An 18881-nucleotide genomic window follows, 5' to 3' on the forward strand; every position below is an offset into this window, starting at 1 on the left:
CTGCAGCTGAGGCCAGAGCAACATCCACTAGTGGAGACTGTGGAACTGGGCCTGGGGCAAGGGACAGGCTGGCCTTTGGGGGCACCCCATCTAGAGTTGGACTGGCTGCCCGCCACCTGCCTTCTGAGCAGACACTTGAATACTTGTTGAAAGATGTTTTATTATCACTGTTCCATTCCGTCTACTGAGCAGGGCACTGGATGAGATGACAGCTCAGAAGAAGAGAAGCTGGAGACAGGCCCCCAGCCTTCCTGTGAGGGCCAGGAGCACCCCTGCTGACAGCGTGGGGGGCCACACTGGAGGGCTCTGGGGAGCACTCACACGAGTCACAGGCCCCACGGTCTCATGGGTGGGGGTGGGAGGGCGAGAGCTGTGAGGCAGAGAGACCCCACTCCCGCCAGCCATCGCAGGACCTGACACAGGGGGCTGGGGGCTTCCTCTCAGAGAAGGTCCTTCCCTTCCACCCTCCTACCCAAGGCCCAGCCCTAGGGAAAGAAGTCAGACGGACTCAGGGAGACAGGGACAGGGATGAGGCCTGGGGGGAGGAGGAGCCAGCAGGCGAGAACAAAGGAGGAGGCCTGGGATGAAGGGCCACCCCAGCTCACATGAAGCAGGGACACTACACGCAAGAGAGGAGAGAGCAAGGTGGGCGGACGACGCTAGTTAAGAGACGGAGGCAGCGGTTTGAACCGTAGTGTTACTCTGGATGGCGAGCTCCCCGGCTAGGGTCAGTCAAACGAGATGAGCTGGGCTTCGCTGCCCTGCACCGGTGGCCCCTGTGCAGGTGGCTGCTGGGCCACTGGGGGCTGCTGCTGGGGAGGGCCGCTGGAGGGCGCCATCTGGGGGGACACATGGGGGCTGTTGGTCTGTCCTCCCTCCCTCTTCCCTCCCTAGGCCCCCGCCTCCCCAGCCTCTAATGGCTCTTCTAGAACACTTGTGTCCCAACCTTGCCCCAGGTCTGCAGGCCCCCAACTAGGCCCAGCCTGGGCTGCGCCAGCGGTGGTCTCTTGACTCCCTCTTTCCACTTGTCACGGGCTCCCGGTCCTCCTGTCCCCAGCAGAGCACAGACCCCAGGAAATTCTGATTAACGTCTATGGAGTTGAGCTGATGTGGCCTGGGGCTCTTAAGTAAACGCACAGTTTCGACATCCCCAGGTGTGACTGTGTTTAAGTCCGGGTTCTGCCTGCAAAGCAGCAGTCCTCGCCAGCACTGGCCGCCTTCCCAGGGCAGCCCCGCGGCCGTTGGGGGCTCAGAGCGAAGCCTGTGCCCCCCTGAGCTGGCTTCCAGCACGGCCCTCCCTGGGGTCATGAGCTGTGATGGCGGCCCTGGGAGAGGCTCACCTGCTGGTACATGGGCTGCTGCCCCGAGATGTAGGACTGCTGCGGGGGTGGCAGAGATGCATCCTGGCTGGGGAGGGTGGTCATGAGGTTCTGTGGAGAATAAAATGAACCTGAAAAGGGAGCTCTGAAACCAGATAAACAGCATTTCTGACTTGGAAAATCAAATGCCAACCAGCAAAGAGAGCCCAGTGGAGGGGACATGGTGGGGAGAAGGGCGGAGCCCGACAGTGCACCCCCAGCCTCTTGCCAAGGGTCCCCAGCCTGCCCCTGGCCGCCGACCCCACAGCCACGGCCTCTCACCTGCATGCTGTAAGGCTGGTAGCCCATGGACACGGACTGGCTCCCCATGTAACCCATGGTGCCTGACTGTGGGGGCTGGGAGATGGCCGGGAGGCTCTGCGGGGCCTGGGAGGCCACGTTCTGTGGAGGGAAGGGGGAACGGGAGAGAGCTGGGCCCAAGTGCCTCACAGTGCGGCTTTGTGGGGAGAGACGTGGCCCACCCGCCTACCTGGTACCCCTGCGTAGGGGTGGGCTGGTAGGACGAGTAGGCTGGGCTGGCGGTGGGCCCTGGGGGGCCCTGGGGGGCTGCCTGGGTGCCAGCGGCCCCCGCTGGGTACATGTAGGCGCTCACCATGCTGGGATCTGCAGGGGAAAGGAGGCATGAGCCCCCACCCTGAGGGTGGGGGGGGTGCGGGGGGGCCTTCCTCTAAGTTGTCCTTTTCATTGTGACTTTGGAACCAAGTTCATGTTTCACGTTCTCACAAGAGGGTGATAAATGAAACCGAGGAGGACGGGAGAGACCCCTGCAACGTGTGCCGTCAGGAGACCCGACACCCAAACTGACGGGTGGTCTGCAAGATGGTGGGGCCGGTGCTCTTGGGAAGTCTGTCACAGAACCCTAAGGCAGACTGAGGAATGTTCTAGATTAAAGGAGATGAATGAGGCAGAACAGCTGAACACAACACATGACAGGTTTCCTGTTGGCACAAAGGGTGTCTGGGGCCATGCATGAGAGCCGAGCTGGGGTGGACACAGTCACACCATGGCCTGAGAAGCCCCTGGCCTGGCGTCTGTGCCCAGGCTACACGGGAGCATCCTGGTTGAGGAAACACACTGAAGCCTCTACCAATAGAGGACGCCCCGCTTGCCACTCACCCTAACCTGGGCCAGAAGCGAGTGCGCATGGGAAGAGGCAGGGTGGGGCATGGGCACACCCGGGGAACCTGAGCACCTCTCTGAACCGCTCTTCTATTAAGTCTGACATCACACCGAGGGAAAACAGAACAGGGTAGTGATCTGGGCTCGTCTTGACTGCTCCGCGGCTCCCCCACCGCCCGCCAGCCCGTTACCTGCTGTGGCCCCGGGCATGCTGGCGTAGGGGCTGCCGGCGGCCGGGGCCGCCTGGCTCATGTACATGGCGTGCATGGGGGAGCCCTCAACTGAGCCCGCGGGGCTGAAGGTCCCTGCGAAGCTTGCGGGGCCTGAGGGCTGGTACAGCACGCCCCCTGCCGCGGGCATGGCCTGGAGCTGAGGACAGAGACAGGCTGTCAGAGCAGTTCTCGGTCCCCAGCGTCCCCCGAGGGCGCGGGGCAAGGCTGGGCACGTGCCTGGGCATAGGGCAGGGAGAAGGCGGGCATCTGGGCCCGCATCTGGATGGTCTGCTTCTGCTGCTCCAGGCGCATCTGCCGCTCCTTCTCCTGCTCCTGCAGGCGCTGGATGGCCAGCTGCCGCTGCACCTCCAGGTACTCCTGCTTCTTCTGCCGCATGATTTCCAGCTTCTGGGCCAGCTGGATCTGGCGCTGGCGCTCCGCCTCCTCGGCCGCACGGCGCAGCTTCTCCCGGTGCTCCTCCCGCAGAGCGCTGAGGGCCCCCCGGGCATCCCGGATCTGCGCCAGCTTGTCCTGCAGCCCCTCGTAGTACACTGCGGGGGAGGGCAGAGCGGGGGGGCCCTGGCATTGGCCGGAAGCACGGGCTGCTCAGCGGTGGGCACCTGCTCCGGGAACTGCCTGGGCCTCCCTCGGCCCCGCCGAGTGCTTGTCAGCAGGGCAGCGGGCAGCTGGGCTCCAGGAAGGGCGTACGCGCGCACGCACACACGCGCGCACACTCTCTCCCCTGGGCTGGCTGGCCTGCGCTTAGGGGGTATTTCCTGCCACGGGGGCGGCCTGCTATGGAGCCCGAGGCCCACGCCTCTCCCGGCCTGACTACGCCTGGCCCAGAAGGCACCCCCAGCCCTGAGTGGGTGCAGTGGTCCCTGACCGGAGCCCCGTGGCACCTACGCCTGCGCTCGTCCAGCTGGTTGAGCAGCTCGAGCAGCTGGGGGTGCATGCCATTGATGGACTGGAAGAGCGACAGCACGGCCGAATCGTTGGTGATGCTGCGGCCTCGCACGTGGTTGCTCTTCATGCGGTTGACAAAGGTGGTAACAGCGTTCTGCAGGGCCTTCAGGAACTGTGCGTGGCTCTCCTCCGACTCCCCGTTCTGGTACTGCGGGGGCACGGTGCGGTCTGGTGAGCGCCTCCCGCGTCCCCAGGCCCGAGCAGGGACCCTCCGTCCGGATCTGCCAGGCACTGAGCTCCGAGCCTGCTGCCCACCTGACCGGGTGCTCCTGGCAGCGCTGAGAGGCACCCTCAGCACACGGCTCACAAGTGAGGAAACAGGACCATAGCACAGCGTGGCCGAGACGAAGCTGCCCGGCCCTGGTCTCTTATTCCAATGGGCAACAAAATGCACAGCCCCAGGAAGGCCCCAGACTTGTCCCGGTGGTTCTGGGCTGCCCTAGAGTACTCTGATCGTTCAGGGTAGGCTACGAGTGTCCGAGCTCTGGCCCACAGCCAGCCCAGACAGAGCTGATGGAGGGTTCTGAGCCGGAGAAGCCCAGCTCCAGGAGGCCACTGCAGGCACCACTCGGCCCTCCTGACAATCTGTGCTCCCAGACACCCAGATTTCCCCTAACCCAAGGAGGGAGCCGCAGCTTACCTCACTGAAGGAGCCACCGGCGGGAGTTACAGGCTGAGGGTCCATCTCCGGGAGGGGAGTCTGGAAGAGACCGGAGGGTGAGTGGGGTTCCACCTTCGGCCTGTCCCTGTGCCGCCGTCCCAAGGACTGCGGGCAGCAGCCCGAGAGCAGCCCCTCACCTCCACGCTCGCAGGGCCTGAGAGGCCCTCGGTGGGCTGGACAGTGGGCTCTGTCAGGGGCACTGGCGCGGATGGCGTGGGGCTCCTCCGAGCCTCCTCCTGCTTCTTCTCCCAGTAGTTGCGGTTGAGGTACCGGGCGAGCTGCACGGGCAAAAGGGGGTCACTCTCGAGGGCCAGGAGGCAGTGAGGGGAAATTGCCACCTGCAGGGCGTCCTCACCTCGGGGTCGATGTCCTCAGCCAGAGGCGCCGACGAGTTCTGGGGAGACGTGGGGGGTGTGAGGGGCCGTGGGCCAGAGAAGCAGCAACCCTGGCCGTCGCTCAGGAAGCCTGGATGGCGCAGTGCTGACAGTGGACCCCAGAGGCTGGCCAGAGCCAGTCCAGTCCCCAAGGGGCTGTACACAAGGTGCAGGGTGGTGCCGCGCCAGCCCTCCCAAGAACCCTCCAACACCCAAGGGGCAGGGGCAGGGCCACTCTCGGCCCCACCCCTGGAGCCCTGCACAACTTGCAAATAACTTTCTGAACCTTCTGTCCCACCTGCTACCCACCCACTTTCTACAGACGGGACTGGGGCCAGAGAGAGGTTGGGCCAACCCCCAGAAAGCAGGCCTGTGAGGGCTGCAAGGGAGGCTAGAAAAAGGCAGGGCCCTTGTGACCCCAGGCTCCCCACCTTCTCCTACCTTTGCATCGTCCTCTGCCCGACAGGGGCCCCAGCCAGGGAGCAGAGGCCTGTGAGAGCCAAGCTGCACCATGACCACTGCCGGCGAGACGCTGTGTCCTTGCCCCAGCGCCTGCCCCCCACACCCTCCCACCCACCCCGGGAAGGCGTCTAAGGCGAGGCTGGGGCGGCTCACCACGGGTGAAGAGTACAGGCTGCTGGCAGGGGGCGCTGACGAGGCCACGGGCGCGGGCTCCGCCTTAGGGTACGCGGTGTAGGCCGACTTCTGTCTCTGCAGGAGAACCAGGAAGAGGGTGTCGCCAGGTGCTCCTCTCGGCCACCCTCACTGCCCTCCACCCGCCTCTGCCCCCATCCCCAGCTCACCATCCTCTCCTTCTCCTCGGCCTCTGACTGCGATAGGGCCAGTGCCAGCTGCAGCTCCTCCTCCTCCTGCAGGGCCGTCTCATCCCTCTTGGGGGGCAGCTGGGAAGGCAGGGCAGGTGGGCGGGGTGCCCGGGGCCCAGGAGCGAGGCGCAGCCTGGGGCCCGGGAGGTACCTGGGACTGCTGGGACAGGGGACTGGTCAGGTACTCCGGGGGCAGCTCCGTTGATGAGGCAGCCTTTCCCTCCGCTTTCCTGGAGAAGACAGGACACCGTGGGTAACCAGGCACCAGACGCCGGGCCCCCAAGTTCTCGAGGACACTGCCTCGGCTTCCCTCCCACGTCCCCACAGAAGGATGACAGAGGTTCCACCGGCCACTCCGGAGAGTAGCTGGACCCTCAAAGCAGCTGTCACCTCCGGGCTGTAGGGCTCCGGGCGGGTCACCAGCCTGTGCTGCAGCCTCTCTCCTGGAAGCGAGGCTCTGACACCCACCTGGCCAGGCCACGGCCCACGGAAAGGCCTCCCCGTAGAACGGCCCGCGGACACCACCTCTCTGGGGGTCAGGACCCACACCGGGCGCTGGGACAGGCGGACAGCAGGGCCTCCAGACCAACCGCACAGAGCCCGACCCTAATCACGAGGAAACCTCGGACCCACACCCAGAGACACTACGACAGCCTGAACCCGGGCAATGTCCTGTCACGGAAGATGAGGGGGCTGAGGCACAGCCGGGTTAGGCAGCTGAGGTGACCAATCCTGACAGAACAGAACTGCCAGGGAACACTCCTGGGACTCGGGAAGCCCGAACAGTAGGTGTCGGCACCTACTGACGCCAGACGCCCCAACTCCACGACTGTGAGGAGAACATGCCCCTTGGGAGGCCACGTGGGAGGTCGAGGGGTGGGGGTCCGGGGCCTGCTGCCCACCCTCAACCGGTTCAGGACACAAGGCGCGTGCACAGGGACACAAGCAAGCGGGGCAGGTACATAAGTCAACGGGGCCACCAGGGGACTGGGGGGAGGGGGCGTCCACGTGGGGTCTTCTAACCACTCCCGCCACCTCTTCTTTAAGTTTTATTTCCAAACCAGAAACTTAGAAAGACAAACTCAAGCACCTGGCCGGCTGGTTTCAGACCCCGGGTGCCCGTCTGGCTCTGCCCCGAGTCTGGCAGGGCCGTGGGAGCAGGGCCCGGGTGGGCCCCCCAGACAGTGGAGACAGAAGGCCGGCCCGGCTCCAGAGCCCATGGGGGACTCACTTGTTGAGCTGCTCATAGCAGGGCTCGCACACCCGCACTTCCTTCTCGATGCCAAACTTGGGGATGGTTGAGTACTTGGAGGAGCACTTGCCACAGAAGATCTGGCCACACGCCCGGCAGTGGTGCTGCAACACAGGGCAGGGCAGGGCGGCCGGTCCGTCCCCCTTCGTGCCCACTCTGCCCAGCACCACCCACTGCAGACACCGTAGGCTGGGCCTCCCAGGCCGGGGTGGGCAGAAGGGCCTGGGAGGCCAGAGGCCCTGGGGGAGTAGGGCACACTTCCAAGCCCCCGACTACAGCCTCCATTTGGGGGAAGTAAGTATATATTGAAAAGAAGAAAGTTTACAAAAAACGTGAACTGCCCTGACAAACAAGAGTTTTGGTGGGCGGTGGGTGTGGTGAGTCTGCTCAGACGCCCGGGCCCAGCCCTCGCCACGGCCAGCCTGGACTTGGGTGGGAAGAGACGGTGGCCCGAGGGTCCAAGCCGGACAGGCTGAGTCAGCCGAGAAGACTCGGCTAACGGGCTGTTGGTTGAGGGAACGCAGACCCAGAGTGTTTCCGGGGGCGTGTAGCCTGGCCCGAACTTTACCCAAGGGCACCGACCATCAGACACAGGACCCCAAGATGACTATGCTCACCACACAGCTGGGGGCTCAATGTGCTCCCCCCTACCATGTCCCCACCAAGAGGAGAAGGACCATGCGTGGGTGCAGTGGCCTCATGGCAGCAATGGGTGGCCTGGGGACCCTCCCCCGGGGCAGGCGCACTCACCTTGCGGGTCACGACCCCGAACTGTACCCGGCAGCGGTGGCATTCCTCAGCATCCACCCAGTCTGGGGCCTGGGGACGGGCAGAGTCAGGGTCACCCAGCCCCGGCCCTCCCTGCCAAGATTCCCACTTCCCACAGGTGGGAGAAGACCCTGGTGTGGGCAGGGGACTGGAGCCAAGTCACTGCAGACAAAGGAAGAACTCGAGAAAGGCGCCCCCTCCAAAGACATTTCCTTTCTAAAGACACGACAGCTAGACTTCCCCCAGCTCTGGAGACGTGTCATTATGTTTTAACTTTGTGAGCCCGCGAGCTGCAGCCCTAGGGCACCGTGAACCGGGTTCCCGTCTCCGCCTGCAGAGACGAACGTTCCACTCGGCAAGGTCAGCGTTCTCCTTCTCAAGACCAGCAGCAGCTCCCCTGCTCCCAAAAAGCCCGGGTCCCAGGGCCCCTTCTGCTTCCTCAGAGCCACCCAGTCCCTGGACCCCAGCACCCTGCGGACTCACTCTCTCTGCCGCAAACATGGCGTCACTCTCCTTGAACTCGGGGAAGACGTGTCCTGGAGAGAGGAGGCCACTGTCATGGCCAAGGGCCACCCTGCACGCGAGGCTCTCAGCCTCTCCGGTCCTCGCCCACCTGCCCTGAGGCTTTCAGGAGCTGTGTCCTGGCTCTCGGTATCTGCCTCCCCAACGCCTCCCCTCTGGGCTGGCGCCTGCTGTGCCCTCAACAGCCAGTCAGCTCCACACTGGCCGAACCTGAGGCCCCAGTGGGACGCAGGCCGCGGCCTCCTCCTGCTGGTTCGTCCTCACACTCAGGTCTGGTACTCTTGCCACCTGCTCTCCAGGCCTCCCCCGACCATGCGTCCTAGCCACCCCCATCCTCCTCTGGGGAGCCAGGTCCCCCTCTCGGAACCCAGCTCCTCCGTCAACTCACCACTGCACTGCCCGACCCCTGCCCTGATGGGGCATGAGGCCCAGAAAGCAGGGGCTCAGGTGCCCAGAGCTGCACTGAGGCCACCGCTGCTCCCAAGGAGAGGAGCAGCCCCCAGCCTGGGTGGGGTGGACACAGCCTCCCTTGGGCCCGCCTGGTGCAGGGTGCATCCTGAGCCTGGGACTGGACCCTTCTGCCCAGCCTCCCCGCTCACCTTCCACCTTCATGATTTGGTACGTGTCCTGGACCACCTTGTACTTGGGTTCATTCCGGAAGGCGTGTGCCCAGGCCTGGATCAAGTACAGGATCTTGTTTCGGACATTTACTTCTACCTGCCTCTGCAGAGAGAGGAGAGAGAAGGGGGGGAAGGGGGGCCTTGGAGGATGCAGGTACCAGAGACATCTCAGTACGGGGAGGCGGCTGGAAGACCCCACTACTCTGACATACGGGGCTGGCAGAGGTGAGCACTGGGGCCATGGACTGACCATCCTCCCTAGACACAGGCCTTCTCAAGGGCACCCTGTCTCTAAGGACAGATCCACTGTACCTGTCTGTCCGCGCAGGGCCTGAACTTGTCTCTAACTGCTGGCAGAAGCCAGGGGTCCCGGAAGAGACGGCTTTCCAACCTAATTCCTGCTGTACTAGAACTACCTGCTCTCTCAACCCCGCCCAGGACTCCATCCAACCACCTCGGGAGCCCTTCAGCCTAAAACCCACTCTGGTGCCACTAATGGCCACCTCGAACAGGCAGAGCCAGCCAGGCTGAGGGAGCGAACGCCCAGCTGGCCAGCCCTGCCCTCCAGGCACAGCCACCCCAGGCACGTGGTGGGGGCGGCAGCTCCAAAAAGTTCCCCACGTACAAAGCCATCACCTCAGCAGGTTAAAGCACAGCTAATCACATTTCTAAGCCTCTCTTGGGGACGCCGTCCACACTCGGCGCTCAGGATGGCGGACTGAGAAAGCTGCTTTGTGGAGACACCGACTGCAGCTCACGCACCTGGCTTGCCCCTCTTCCCTGTAATCCGTGTCAGGTCAGTGGACCCCCTTCCTGCGGCAGCTCTGCTTCTCCAAGGGCCGCAGCCACACGCAGCACGAACAGGGCACAACTGTGCCCAATGGGGAGGGCAGGTCCCAATTCCTCCACCAAGATCACCAGTCAGGGCCTCGAAGAAGCCCCACTGTCAGCTCAGCCCCAGACAGACTCCTGGCCACGAGACCCGAGGGCACCCGATGGCAGCAGAGACAGTTGCCCACCCTGGCAGCCTCATGTCCATGGGGAGCCCTTCACTTCCAAGGATGGCTGCACTGCCCAACTCTGCATCACACAACCTCCCAGTGTCAGCACCCACGTCATAATCCCTGCAGGCAGGCAGCGAACTTGACCCCCCTGGGTGAGCCCTTGGGGCCCTGGAGGACTTTCTCTCCTTGGCCTGGGCAGGTGTGAAACCCACTGCCCCAGCGTCCCTGCTCTGCTGCACCCCCAACTCTTCCGCCACAAGCACACTGGACTTGTGTGCCTTCCTGCTCAGGGGCCTTCCCAAACCCTTTGGGGCCCCCAAGGCCTCCACTGGCATCTCCTGTCCGCGGCCACATGCCAAGACTACTTCCCCACCTTCTCTGCTGCTCAGTGAGCGTCCTCTGCCCTTCAAAACTCAGCTCCTGCCTCCAAGAAACCTTCCTAACCTCGCAGGAGGAGTGGGGTCTCCTCTGCACCCCTTGGAAGAGCCCCAGCTGGCTTCCCGTAAGGCTTGACCTCATCAGGCAGGTGCCATGGACATTCCTCTTCCACTGTGCCTGGCACTGTGCCTGCCACGCAACCCCCGAGAAGCCCATGTGCGGGTTGGCACACCCCAGGCCAGGCCTCTCCGGTCCCTGCAGGGTGCTCACCTTCAGCAGCTCCTTCAGCTCCTCCATGGTCTGCTTGTTGGCCACCTCGTCGTGGACCGTCTGGCCACAGTTCTTCACCACAGACTCCATGACCTGCAGAACCCAGCGAGAAGGTGGGCCTCGACAGGGCCTTCAGGCCACCCAGCCGGACGGGAAAGCCCACAGGCAGCCTCCGGGGAAGGCCCAGCCAGGGTACTTGCGGCCCTTCTAACTCCACGTTTTATAACCAACGACAGACAATGGAGTCAGCCTCGGGGCCTGCGTGCAGCAGCCTCGCCCTCATCCCGGCGCTCCACCGGGGCTGCCCTCACCCCCCGGTGCCTCCACTGCTGGCGGTCCACCCAGCCCTGACATCCCCATGGTTGACGAAAGGAGTCTGGTTACCTCCAGGGCGTACAGGGCCACGTGGGGGTTCTTGTCGTTGACTTTCTTCTTGATGGAACTCACGGCATATTTGGCTCTGACAGGAAAGAGCCACAGCAAAAGCAGAAACAGAAAGGGAGAGAGAACACAGTCTCTGAGACTCAGAAAAAGCCCAGCCGCCATCCGGTCCTTGAGACCTCAGGCAGTCGTGCAGGTGACCACACGCTTCCAAGCTGCACAGAAGTCCTTTAATAACCCCAAGATCTCAAAGACCCCAGCGTGCAGACCACACAGTCGTCCAGCCCTCGGGAGGTGAGCGGGCACTCACTGTGTGTCCCCCTGGCGGATCAGATCGCAGATCTGGAGGATGGACTCCCAGTCAGTCTCCAGAAGAAGCTGGCTGGTCGCTTTGTCTAAGGCAAAAACGCACTTGTTATGGGGGCTCATCCTGCTCTGTGACTCCCTAGGTGGCCCCCCAGCTCAGTGACAGGCAGGAGGGACTGCCTCGTTCCCATGTTAGACATTTAGATCAAATGGAAAACCACTTAAAAATCTTCCTGTCTCATGGCAATAACCACAAGGGTGCGATCCTCCCCAAAATGGAAACAGATAACTTGGAAAACAAGAACAGAAAACGCCTACCACATACTTGTCACAAACCAAATGCTGTTTCGAACACTTTATGTGAACTCATTTAACCCTTACAGAACCTTACGAATCAGTCGCTATTTCTACTTTCTTACAGACAAAATGACACAGAGAGGGGAAGATGCTGCCTGAAGTCACACAGCTCGCTGCGGACAGAGTCCAGGTTCAACACTGTACTCAGATGCCTCTTCGCAAAAAGAGCTCTGCTGCCCTATCCCTCAGAGCCCCTGGTTTTTCCGAGGTTTAGCCTACCTAACTAGCCCACAGCTGGGGCATGGCTGGAGAGAGATGCAGTGTGGACCCGAGCCCTCTGCTTCAAATGTTTTGTGGGGTGAAGACAGGATGGACCTGCCAAGGAGAGTTCTCCAGCCAACCCCTCTCCTCTGTGTCAGACAGATGTGCTGTGAGGCGCTGCTGCTCCAGCCCAGCCAGCACCACCTCCCCTCGAGTCCTACAAATGATCGGTATTGATCTGGCAGTAACTTCTGGGTGGACCACCAAAGGGCTGAACCACCCCATAAGCTGAGTTCCTCAGCCTGCATGTTCCACTGAGGTCTCCTCCAAAACCACATTCAAGGAAAAAGGAGGGTGGGCTCAGGCAGACCAGGGAAGCACCCACAGCGCCTGTCCCAAATACAGAGCACACACAGTTTCATCGAGGGTGGGGGATTTGCCCATGAACATTCCTTTTCCTTCCTAAAACCTGCGACCTCTCAGAGCCTCAGAAGGATCAGCTACCCACCCCAACGCAGGGAACGCCTTCCTAAGCCCCAGACGCTTCCTGGAGCCAAACAGGGACCCACGGCGCTAGTCTGGCTCCCCAGGGAAGCAGCGCCCCAAAAGGCCTGGCAGGCCCCAGAAAGGACACTGCTGGCTCCACCCTTCGGGACCCCATGTCTGGGTCAGAACTCCCAGATCCCACGCAACCTAGGCTTTCCTAGAGCGAGAGGGCCTATTGAGGTTTCACTGTTTGCCTGAGTCACCCGGTTCCGTGACTCAGGACGTGAGGCCCGCTCGGTCGGACGCTGCCGGTCGTTCCCCCGGGGCTCCTCGTCGGTCTCCTGCGCGACCCTCACGCCCTCGGGCCGGCGCCAGGCCCGCGCCCCGGACCGCCGTGCCCTGCGTCGCCGGCGCGCCCGCCCAGGGCCCGGGGCGCGCGGCGGCCGCCCCGGGGCGCGGGGGCCGGGAGGCTTTCCCACGGGGGTCGCGGGGGCCGCGTTACCTAGGAGACGCTCGAAGGTGCCGCTGCCGCGCCCCATGGCGACCCGGACCCCGATCCGACGCCGCGGCGGTCCCTGCTGCGAGCCGGCGCGCCCCCGACTTCCGCTTCCGCCTCCCCCTCGGGCGCGCGCCCGCGTACGTCTCCGGGCGGGTCCGTGTGCTGCTGGGCGCCAGTTGGGCCGCGCCTGCTGAGTTGATAAGAGCCATGAACCAATGAGAAGGCAGGAGGTGAGACCTATCCAATGAGAGCGGGGCTGAGGGCGGGCCTTGCGTCGTCGCGCCGCCTAGATACGGGTGTCGGGTGAAGCCGGGAGCGGTGATGTGTCTCCTGCTCGGGGCCACGGGTGTCGGCAAGACGCTGTTGGTGAAACGCCTGCAGACTATCCTTCCGCGCCAGGCGGGCGGGATAGGGGCTGGGGGACTCCGGGGGTACGGGGGCGCTGGTGGTGAGCGGGGCAGGGGCCTCCCGGGGCTGGAAGCGTCGGGGCCACGGTCCACCTGGGGCGGGGGACGCCCGGGGCAGGGTCGGGCCAGCGCTCCCTCCTCTGCCCGCCTCGGAGTCCTTGACCGCCTCGCACAGCTGAGCTCCCGGGATGGGAAGGGCGACCTGGGCGATCCTCCCCCGACGCGGCCCACGGTAGGTGCCCGCCCTTCTGCAGCTTTGGGAGAAGTGAGTCCCCCTATGCGGTTAGGAAAGCGCTTTGGGTTCTTTTAAGTGGAAGCTGGAGTCCGGCGGTCGGTGTGTTCAGCACAGCCCTTGGGAGGTGGTGGATGTCACCGCAGGGAGTTTGGCTCCGACGGGACAGAGTCGCGGGGGATCCGGAGCCGCCCGCCTTTCACCACCGTTCAGACTGCTTTTGCTGCTGGCCGCAGAGGGCGAATCCCGGTCGTGGGGTCCTGGACTTATGGGAGCATCTTTAGGTCTCCTCTGTCACGGGTTCTGCCCTAGGGCCTGCGCACTCGAGATGGGGGTAACTCGCAGTGTAAAGGCTGGGCACGTTGCTATCCAGGAGTTCCCCGGGAAAGCGCTTGTGTTGGTCTCTCTGCAGCCTGGTTTCTTCCACAGGTGGGCACCAACCTTACGGACATCGTGGCCCAGAGCAAGATCACCATCCGGGAGCTGGGGGGTTGCATGGGTCCCATCTGGCCCAGTTACTATGGAAACTGTCGTTCTCTTCTAGTAAGTCGTTCTCTTTTGAACTTCCTTTGGGGAAGTATGTCCCCATTCCAGTATTTAATCCCCAATTTCTCTATTTTTGGGGTAGAGTTTGGGTTCCTGGGTGACTGTGCTAGTCAAGGAAACAGGGCCCAGGCTAGAGCTGCTTCCTTCTGGGGCTGCAGCCTGATCCTGCTCCCAAGCCAACATAAAAGCTCCAGGACGGCTTGTTGAGGGCAGTGTTTATTCTCTGTAGGTACCTGTGATGTCCACTCACTGCCTTGCTGCGCTGATTGTGTTTTTTCATTTTATGTTTGAATTGTATATTCCCCTGGTTCGTCCCATTCTGGCAAGACCTGTGCCCTAGATTCCAGGAGAAGTAACCTTCCTTGGAGAAGTAACGGCCCCACGAGTGAGAGACTTCCGTGGAGGTGCAAACAAACAAGCAACGCCATCCTCCTGCAGGGGTCGCTCCCCTCTGCTCCTGCCTGTCCCCAGCCAGGCCTGTGATTCCAGGAGAGGAGAGCCTGCTGCAGGAGCCTAATCTCCACTTCCTCTTTCCCAGTTCATGATGGACGCCTCCAACCCCACACAGCTGTCTGCCTCCTGCGTGCAGCTCCTGGGTCTCCTTTCAGCAGAAGAGCTTGCAGAAGCATCAGTTCTGATACTGTTCAATAAAATGTGCATGTCCATGAGCCGAGAGGGGTGCAGGGTGCCCCAGGGCGGAGCTCCCGTGGGGCAGCTGGGAGGGTGGCTTGTGGGGGGTTGGGGTGGGCTCCTGGCAGCCCACCCTGACCGGGCGCTTCTCTCACTCCAGTGACCTGCCCTGTTACATGACCACGGAGGAGATGAAGTCGTTGATCAGGCTCCCAGACCTCGTTGCTTGTGCCAAGCAGAGTATCACCACGGTGGAAATCAGCGCCCGGAATGGCACTGGCTTGTCGGAAGTGCTGCGTTGGCTCCAGGACACCCACAGAGCTAACGGTTGACTTCAGGGCGGAGGAGCATGGCTGGCCTGCTCTATGGCAAGAAGGCAGAGGCGGCACTGCCTGGCTTCTGCGGTCTCTTGCTTCCATAAGGGCAGGATGGCCCAGTGTGAGCCCCAGGAGATGTGCTGAGTGCACGCAGGTCACAGAGCCTGCTGACTGTCCTCTGGCTCCTGCACTCAGAGAGGAGGACAGGCCTGCCCAGTGGCTTGTGTCCTGCTGCTATCCTGGGGCGGTTCTACTGGGGTCTGTCCCCCTCTCCCTAGGGGATCTGCTCTGTCTACTGCCGTACAAGTTCCAGCCTGTTGGGTTTCAGATACACCGACAGTGGGATCCCTGCAGACAACAGGAGGTACACGAATCAAGTGTTATAGCAAGAACTAAGCTTTGAGCTGGAAGCAGTAAATGTTCATTACCCAGAGGAGCCTGGAGGGCACAGGGTTCCCACAGGTAGTCCATGGTGGGGAAGCCGTGGTGGAAGGTACCGACCAGCTCGTGGCCAGGCCCTTGGGCCGCAGTTCCCCAGGATTCCACTGTGTCCTTTTGTCTCAGCCGAGGCCGCTTGCAGCAAAACACCCAGTTATCGATGCATTTGTGTCCTAGGCCCTGTAACGGATTAGCACAAACTGTGGCTGTAGCTGCATAAACTTAGGGTCACAGTGCTGGCCTGAAATGCAGGTATCAGCAGGCTTGGTTCCTGTGGGGGGCTCCGTGAGAGAATCCGTTCCTTGTCTCTTCTGGCTTCAGTGGCTGCTGGTGATGCTTGGTGTCTTTGGCTGGTGGCTTGCAGGACTTGAATCTTTGCCTCTGTCTTCACATGGTCATCTCTCTTCTTATGAGGATGCCTGTCATTGGATTTGGGGCCCAGAGTGATCTCATCTCAGGATCCGTAATTATACATGTAAAGACCCTTTTCTCACATTTGAGTCTTCCGGGGGTTATGACTTGGATATACCTTTTCAAGCCATTGTTCAACATGCTGTGATCCTGTAAGATACCCTCTGCTTCTGAGTGTGGTTGTGAGTTGTGTACAACAGCCTCTCCACCTCAGCTGGCAGGCTGGCTCGGTGGGCTGTGAAGAACTCAGGGCTCTGCTGTCTCACACCCTCTGTGCAGACCCCCAGCCCTGGCCCTCATCCTCCTCATGGCTTCCAGCTGGCCCCTTTGCAGGGGGAGCTCTGTTCCTGCAGAGGTTGTAAATGGTGCCCAAGCAAGCCCTACACATGCTGCAGGGTGACATGGGCTCAAGTCTCTTCCTCCCCAGCTGAAGTGGAAGGCCTCCCGGTTGGGAAGGTTCCCGATTGCCTGTTGGCTGTCCACGGCCCATGCCGCCGCCTCAGGCTCACTGTGCAAATCGCCCGTCCTGCTCCGCGGTCCCGCGTGCCACCAAGCAGCTGTGGGTGCCAGCGGTCTCCCTCCTGAGATTGATCCATGGAGACTTCGGGGGATGCACGGTGACTGGCTGCCAGACATCCCCAATTCCAGGGCTCCAAGCAGAGCCTGGGCAAGACCTTAAAGTGTTCCAAGAACGCCCTCAGCTGTGGCTGAGCCTCCCAGACACAGTCAACGCCAGCGGGAGCCCGGGACCAGCTCTGGGAGCACCAGCCCCTGACCCGTACCACCATGTTGACCAGTGCCAGGGCCGGGCTCCAGTTAACCTTCTGTTTCAGTGTGGGTGTGTTTTAAAGCAGGATTCTCTGAAATGAGGCTGGTGCAGGTGGCACTGCTGAGGAGCTAATGCCGAACCCTGGGGGGCCTCAGGGGGCCTCCGGAAAGCGCGCGTGGCTCTCACCAACCCCACGCGGCCGCAGGGCCCCAGCACCGCAGGTCTCTAGGACCACCCCTGCGGCTGTGCCGTGGCCTCACCCCCTCCTGACTGCAGGGCGGGATGTCCAGGCCCAGAGGGGACAGACGGGGACACCTCACGCCGTCTGGGCTCCCGTTCCCCTAGTCACCGTGAGAGGCAGCCCTCGGTCGCAGTAAACGTCCTCTGAGGGCCTGTCTGGGCGCAGCCATCCTGAAGGACCCAACAAGCGGGTTTCCCACGATCTGGGGGCGAGGACGGCTGGCTGAGCGGGAGCCCGGGGCGTGGGGCTGCACGGCGAGGCCGGAGTGGTGATCGGAGCCCTGGCGGGGACGCCCCATACCTGGCCTGGTGGGAGTGCTGGCCGCCGGAATGTCTGTTCCCTGGGCTCTGAGCCCACAGTTCTCACTGTCGTCGTGTTGCAGGGCTGGTCATTCTCCCTGCAGGACCTGCCACCTGCACACACCCCACACTCTGCCCCGGTGGCAGGTGACCTTCTGAATGCTGGGGTCCCACTAGGCCTCCACCTCACCTCCCAAGGTTGGCCACCAGAGGGGCCCACCCAGACTCAGTGTCCTTGTTCATAGGATCACCTGAACGGCTCGTTACCGCAGGGGCTGGGCAGGCCCGGAACTGCTGGCTCCTGGACTCTGGCTGCCCTGAGCCCTCCTTCCTTCTGCCAAGCCTTCTGCAGGCCTTGCTTCCCACCGACTTCCCTCCCAGCCAGCCCACCAGGTTGTCCCCATGCCCACTCTGTTCAGCAGCAGGTGGCGAGCCCCGGGGCAGCCAGGGCTTTGGTTCCCACCAAGCTTTGCTTCAGACTAACGGGCCACACAGATGACACGCAAACCCCACCTCCCACGCCCCGCACCAAGGCTCCTGGGGGCTGTGCCCGGTGCCCAGGAAGCGGCCAAGACAGCTCAGGGGGACACCAAGGATGGGGAGGGGCGGGCCTGGGAGACAGCTCCAAGGGGCCCCCCCAGTGATGGGAGTGCCCGCAGGACCGCCCCCACCTGCGCCTCAGCATCCCTGGGTTTTCAAGCGGATTCCAGCAGAGTGACACCTGAGAATGACGCGGTGGTCAGAGCGGTTTCCTACCAAGAAAGAAGGGTGTCTCATCTCGGGGAGAGGGCTGCCTTCCCTCCGGCCCCGAGGCTGACACACAGGTCAGGCCACCTTGAGAGACAACCTCATATAGGAAGTAGCAGGCTCCCAACTTATTGGCACACCTTGTAGACTGGTGTGTCCAGTAGGGCGGACGTCCCTGCCCCTGCTGTTGGGGTGCTCTGCTGTTGTTGGGCTTCTGTCTTGGCTCTGGGCCTAGAGAGTGCCAGGATCTAAACAAAGAAGGAGCAGCAGAGACGTGGCTCCAGGAGGCAGGGGCTCTGTCATCCCCGACGCACACCCCCCCCAAGACACTGGGGCAGGTACTTCCTCCAGTGGGAGGGGAGCAGCACCTGGGACACTTGCCCACACAGCCCACCCTGGACCCCGAGTTCCACGTGGGTGCCACAGGGCCCGTGAGGTCAGCACTCACATCTCCAAGTACGGAGTTCCCAGACTGGTTTGGGGGTGCAGTAGGGGCCTCCCAGGTGTCAGCGAAGACTGCCTCCTGCTGGCCCTAGACGCCAAGCAGGCATGGAGCACAGTTTTCCATAGCAGGGGTGGCCAGAGCAGGAATCCAGACCAGAGGTACACAGCAGAGAACCTGTGTCCAGAGGGCCAGCCAAGGCCGAGAGGAGGGGGCTGCGCCAGCACCCATGGTGAGACAGACCTCCGGGGAGCAGAGATGACTGTCGAGCCACCACTTCACCCAAGACATGAGGTTGGTTACAGGCAGTCCAGCACATTCTTAAGTGGAGGGTCAGGCTTTGTGCCTCTGCTCTGCCATCTCCTGATGGAAACTGAACTGGGTGCAGGTGCCGGTGGGCAGCCCTTCTCTGTGGCCTGCCTGAGGCCCTGGATGCCACCGGGTGTGGCTTCACTTAGAGATGCCCAGATGCTTAAAAGTATACGAAACATAAATGCTTATGACGTGTAGATAGGTCCTCTTATTTATATAAAACGTTTACATAAAATCTGTATATATTACTCACATAAAATAGAAGTATGTAACAGTATGTTAAAGATAATTCACTTGGTTGTTAAAAATGAGTGAAAGAAAAATCGAGTTTTAGCGGGGAGGGTGTAGCTCAAGTGGTAGAGCACATGCCTAGAATGTCTGAGGCCCTGGGTTCAATCCCCAGTACTGCCACTGCAAAATCAAATAAGTAAACCTAATTACCTCCCCCCTGCAAAAAAAAAAAATCGAGTTTTTAAATATCAGTGATTTGAGACAGTTTAATGAACTGTCT

The 18881-nt window shown here is 62.0% G+C and overlaps 2 protein-coding genes across 3 annotated transcripts; one reads left to right on the forward strand and one right to left on the reverse strand.

Annotated features, from left to right (window-relative positions):
- Nucleotides 1–140: 140 nt before the first annotated feature.
- On the reverse strand, nucleotides 141–12691 carry HGS (hepatocyte growth factor-regulated tyrosine kinase substrate). Of its 2 annotated transcripts, none has more exons than XM_031469335.2 (21): nucleotides 12583–12691; nucleotides 11041–11125; nucleotides 10734–10809; nucleotides 10350–10442; nucleotides 8677–8800; nucleotides 8039–8091; nucleotides 7538–7606; nucleotides 6767–6891; nucleotides 5687–5765; nucleotides 5515–5613; nucleotides 5327–5422; nucleotides 4693–4731; nucleotides 4475–4615; nucleotides 4317–4376; nucleotides 3617–3824; nucleotides 2948–3261; nucleotides 2690–2867; nucleotides 1849–1982; nucleotides 1641–1760; nucleotides 1341–1430; nucleotides 141–839 (listed from the first exon to the last, which is right to left on the reverse strand). In XM_031469335.2, the coding sequence occupies exons 1-21, from the start codon at nucleotides 12617–12619 to the stop codon at nucleotides 729–731; spliced, it is 2331 nt and encodes a 776-aa protein (XP_031325195.1). In that variant the 5' UTR covers nucleotides 12620–12691; the 3' UTR covers nucleotides 141–728. The 2 variants fall into 2 exon arrangements, with proteins under 2 accessions (XP_031325195.1, XP_064351450.1); XM_064495380.1 differs by having other exon boundaries at nucleotides 789–1047.
- Nucleotides 12692–12846: 155 nt separating this feature from the next.
- ARL16 (ADP ribosylation factor like GTPase 16) lies at nucleotides 12847–15720 on the forward strand. Its single transcript, XM_010999526.3, has 5 exons — nucleotides 12847–12961; nucleotides 13160–13218; nucleotides 13648–13761; nucleotides 14303–14418; nucleotides 14555–15720. Exons 1-5 carry the CDS (start codon nucleotides 12901–12903, stop codon nucleotides 14724–14726), a joined length of 522 nt encoding a protein of 173 aa, XP_010997828.1. The 5' UTR covers nucleotides 12847–12900; the 3' UTR covers nucleotides 14727–15720.
- The last annotated feature ends 3161 nt before the right edge of the window (nucleotides 15721–18881 follow it).

Source organism: Camelus dromedarius, chromosome 16 (genome assembly GCF_036321535.1).
Source record: "Camelus dromedarius isolate mCamDro1 chromosome 16, mCamDro1.pat, whole genome shotgun sequence".
Taxonomy (NCBI): Eukaryota; Metazoa; Chordata; class Mammalia; order Artiodactyla; family Camelidae; genus Camelus; species Camelus dromedarius.

Coding starts and splice junctions, on each gene's coding strand:
- HGS (XM_031469335.2), bottom strand. CDS start 12,619: ATGGGGCGCGGCAGCGGCACCTTCGAGCGTCTCCTAG. Junction 4,732..5,326: donor GCCTGTACTCTTCACCCGTG/GTGAGCCGCCCC, acceptor ACGTCTCCCCAG/AACTCGTCGGCGCCTCTGGC. Junction 3,825..4,316: donor CCGGTGGCTCCTTCAGTGAG/GTAAGCTGCGGC, acceptor GTGCCCCCGCAG/TACCAGAACGGGGAGTCGGA.
- ARL16 (XM_010999526.3), top strand. CDS start 12,901: ATGTGTCTCCTGCTCGGGGCCACGGGTGTCGGCAAGACGCTGTTGGTG. Junction 12,962..13,159: donor GTTGGTGAAACGCCTGCAGA/CTATCCTTCCGC, acceptor ACCGCCTCGCAC/AGCTGAGCTCCCGGGATGGG. Junction 14,419..14,554: donor CTGATACTGTTCAATAAAAT/GTGCATGTCCAT, acceptor CTCTCACTCCAG/TGACCTGCCCTGTTACATGA.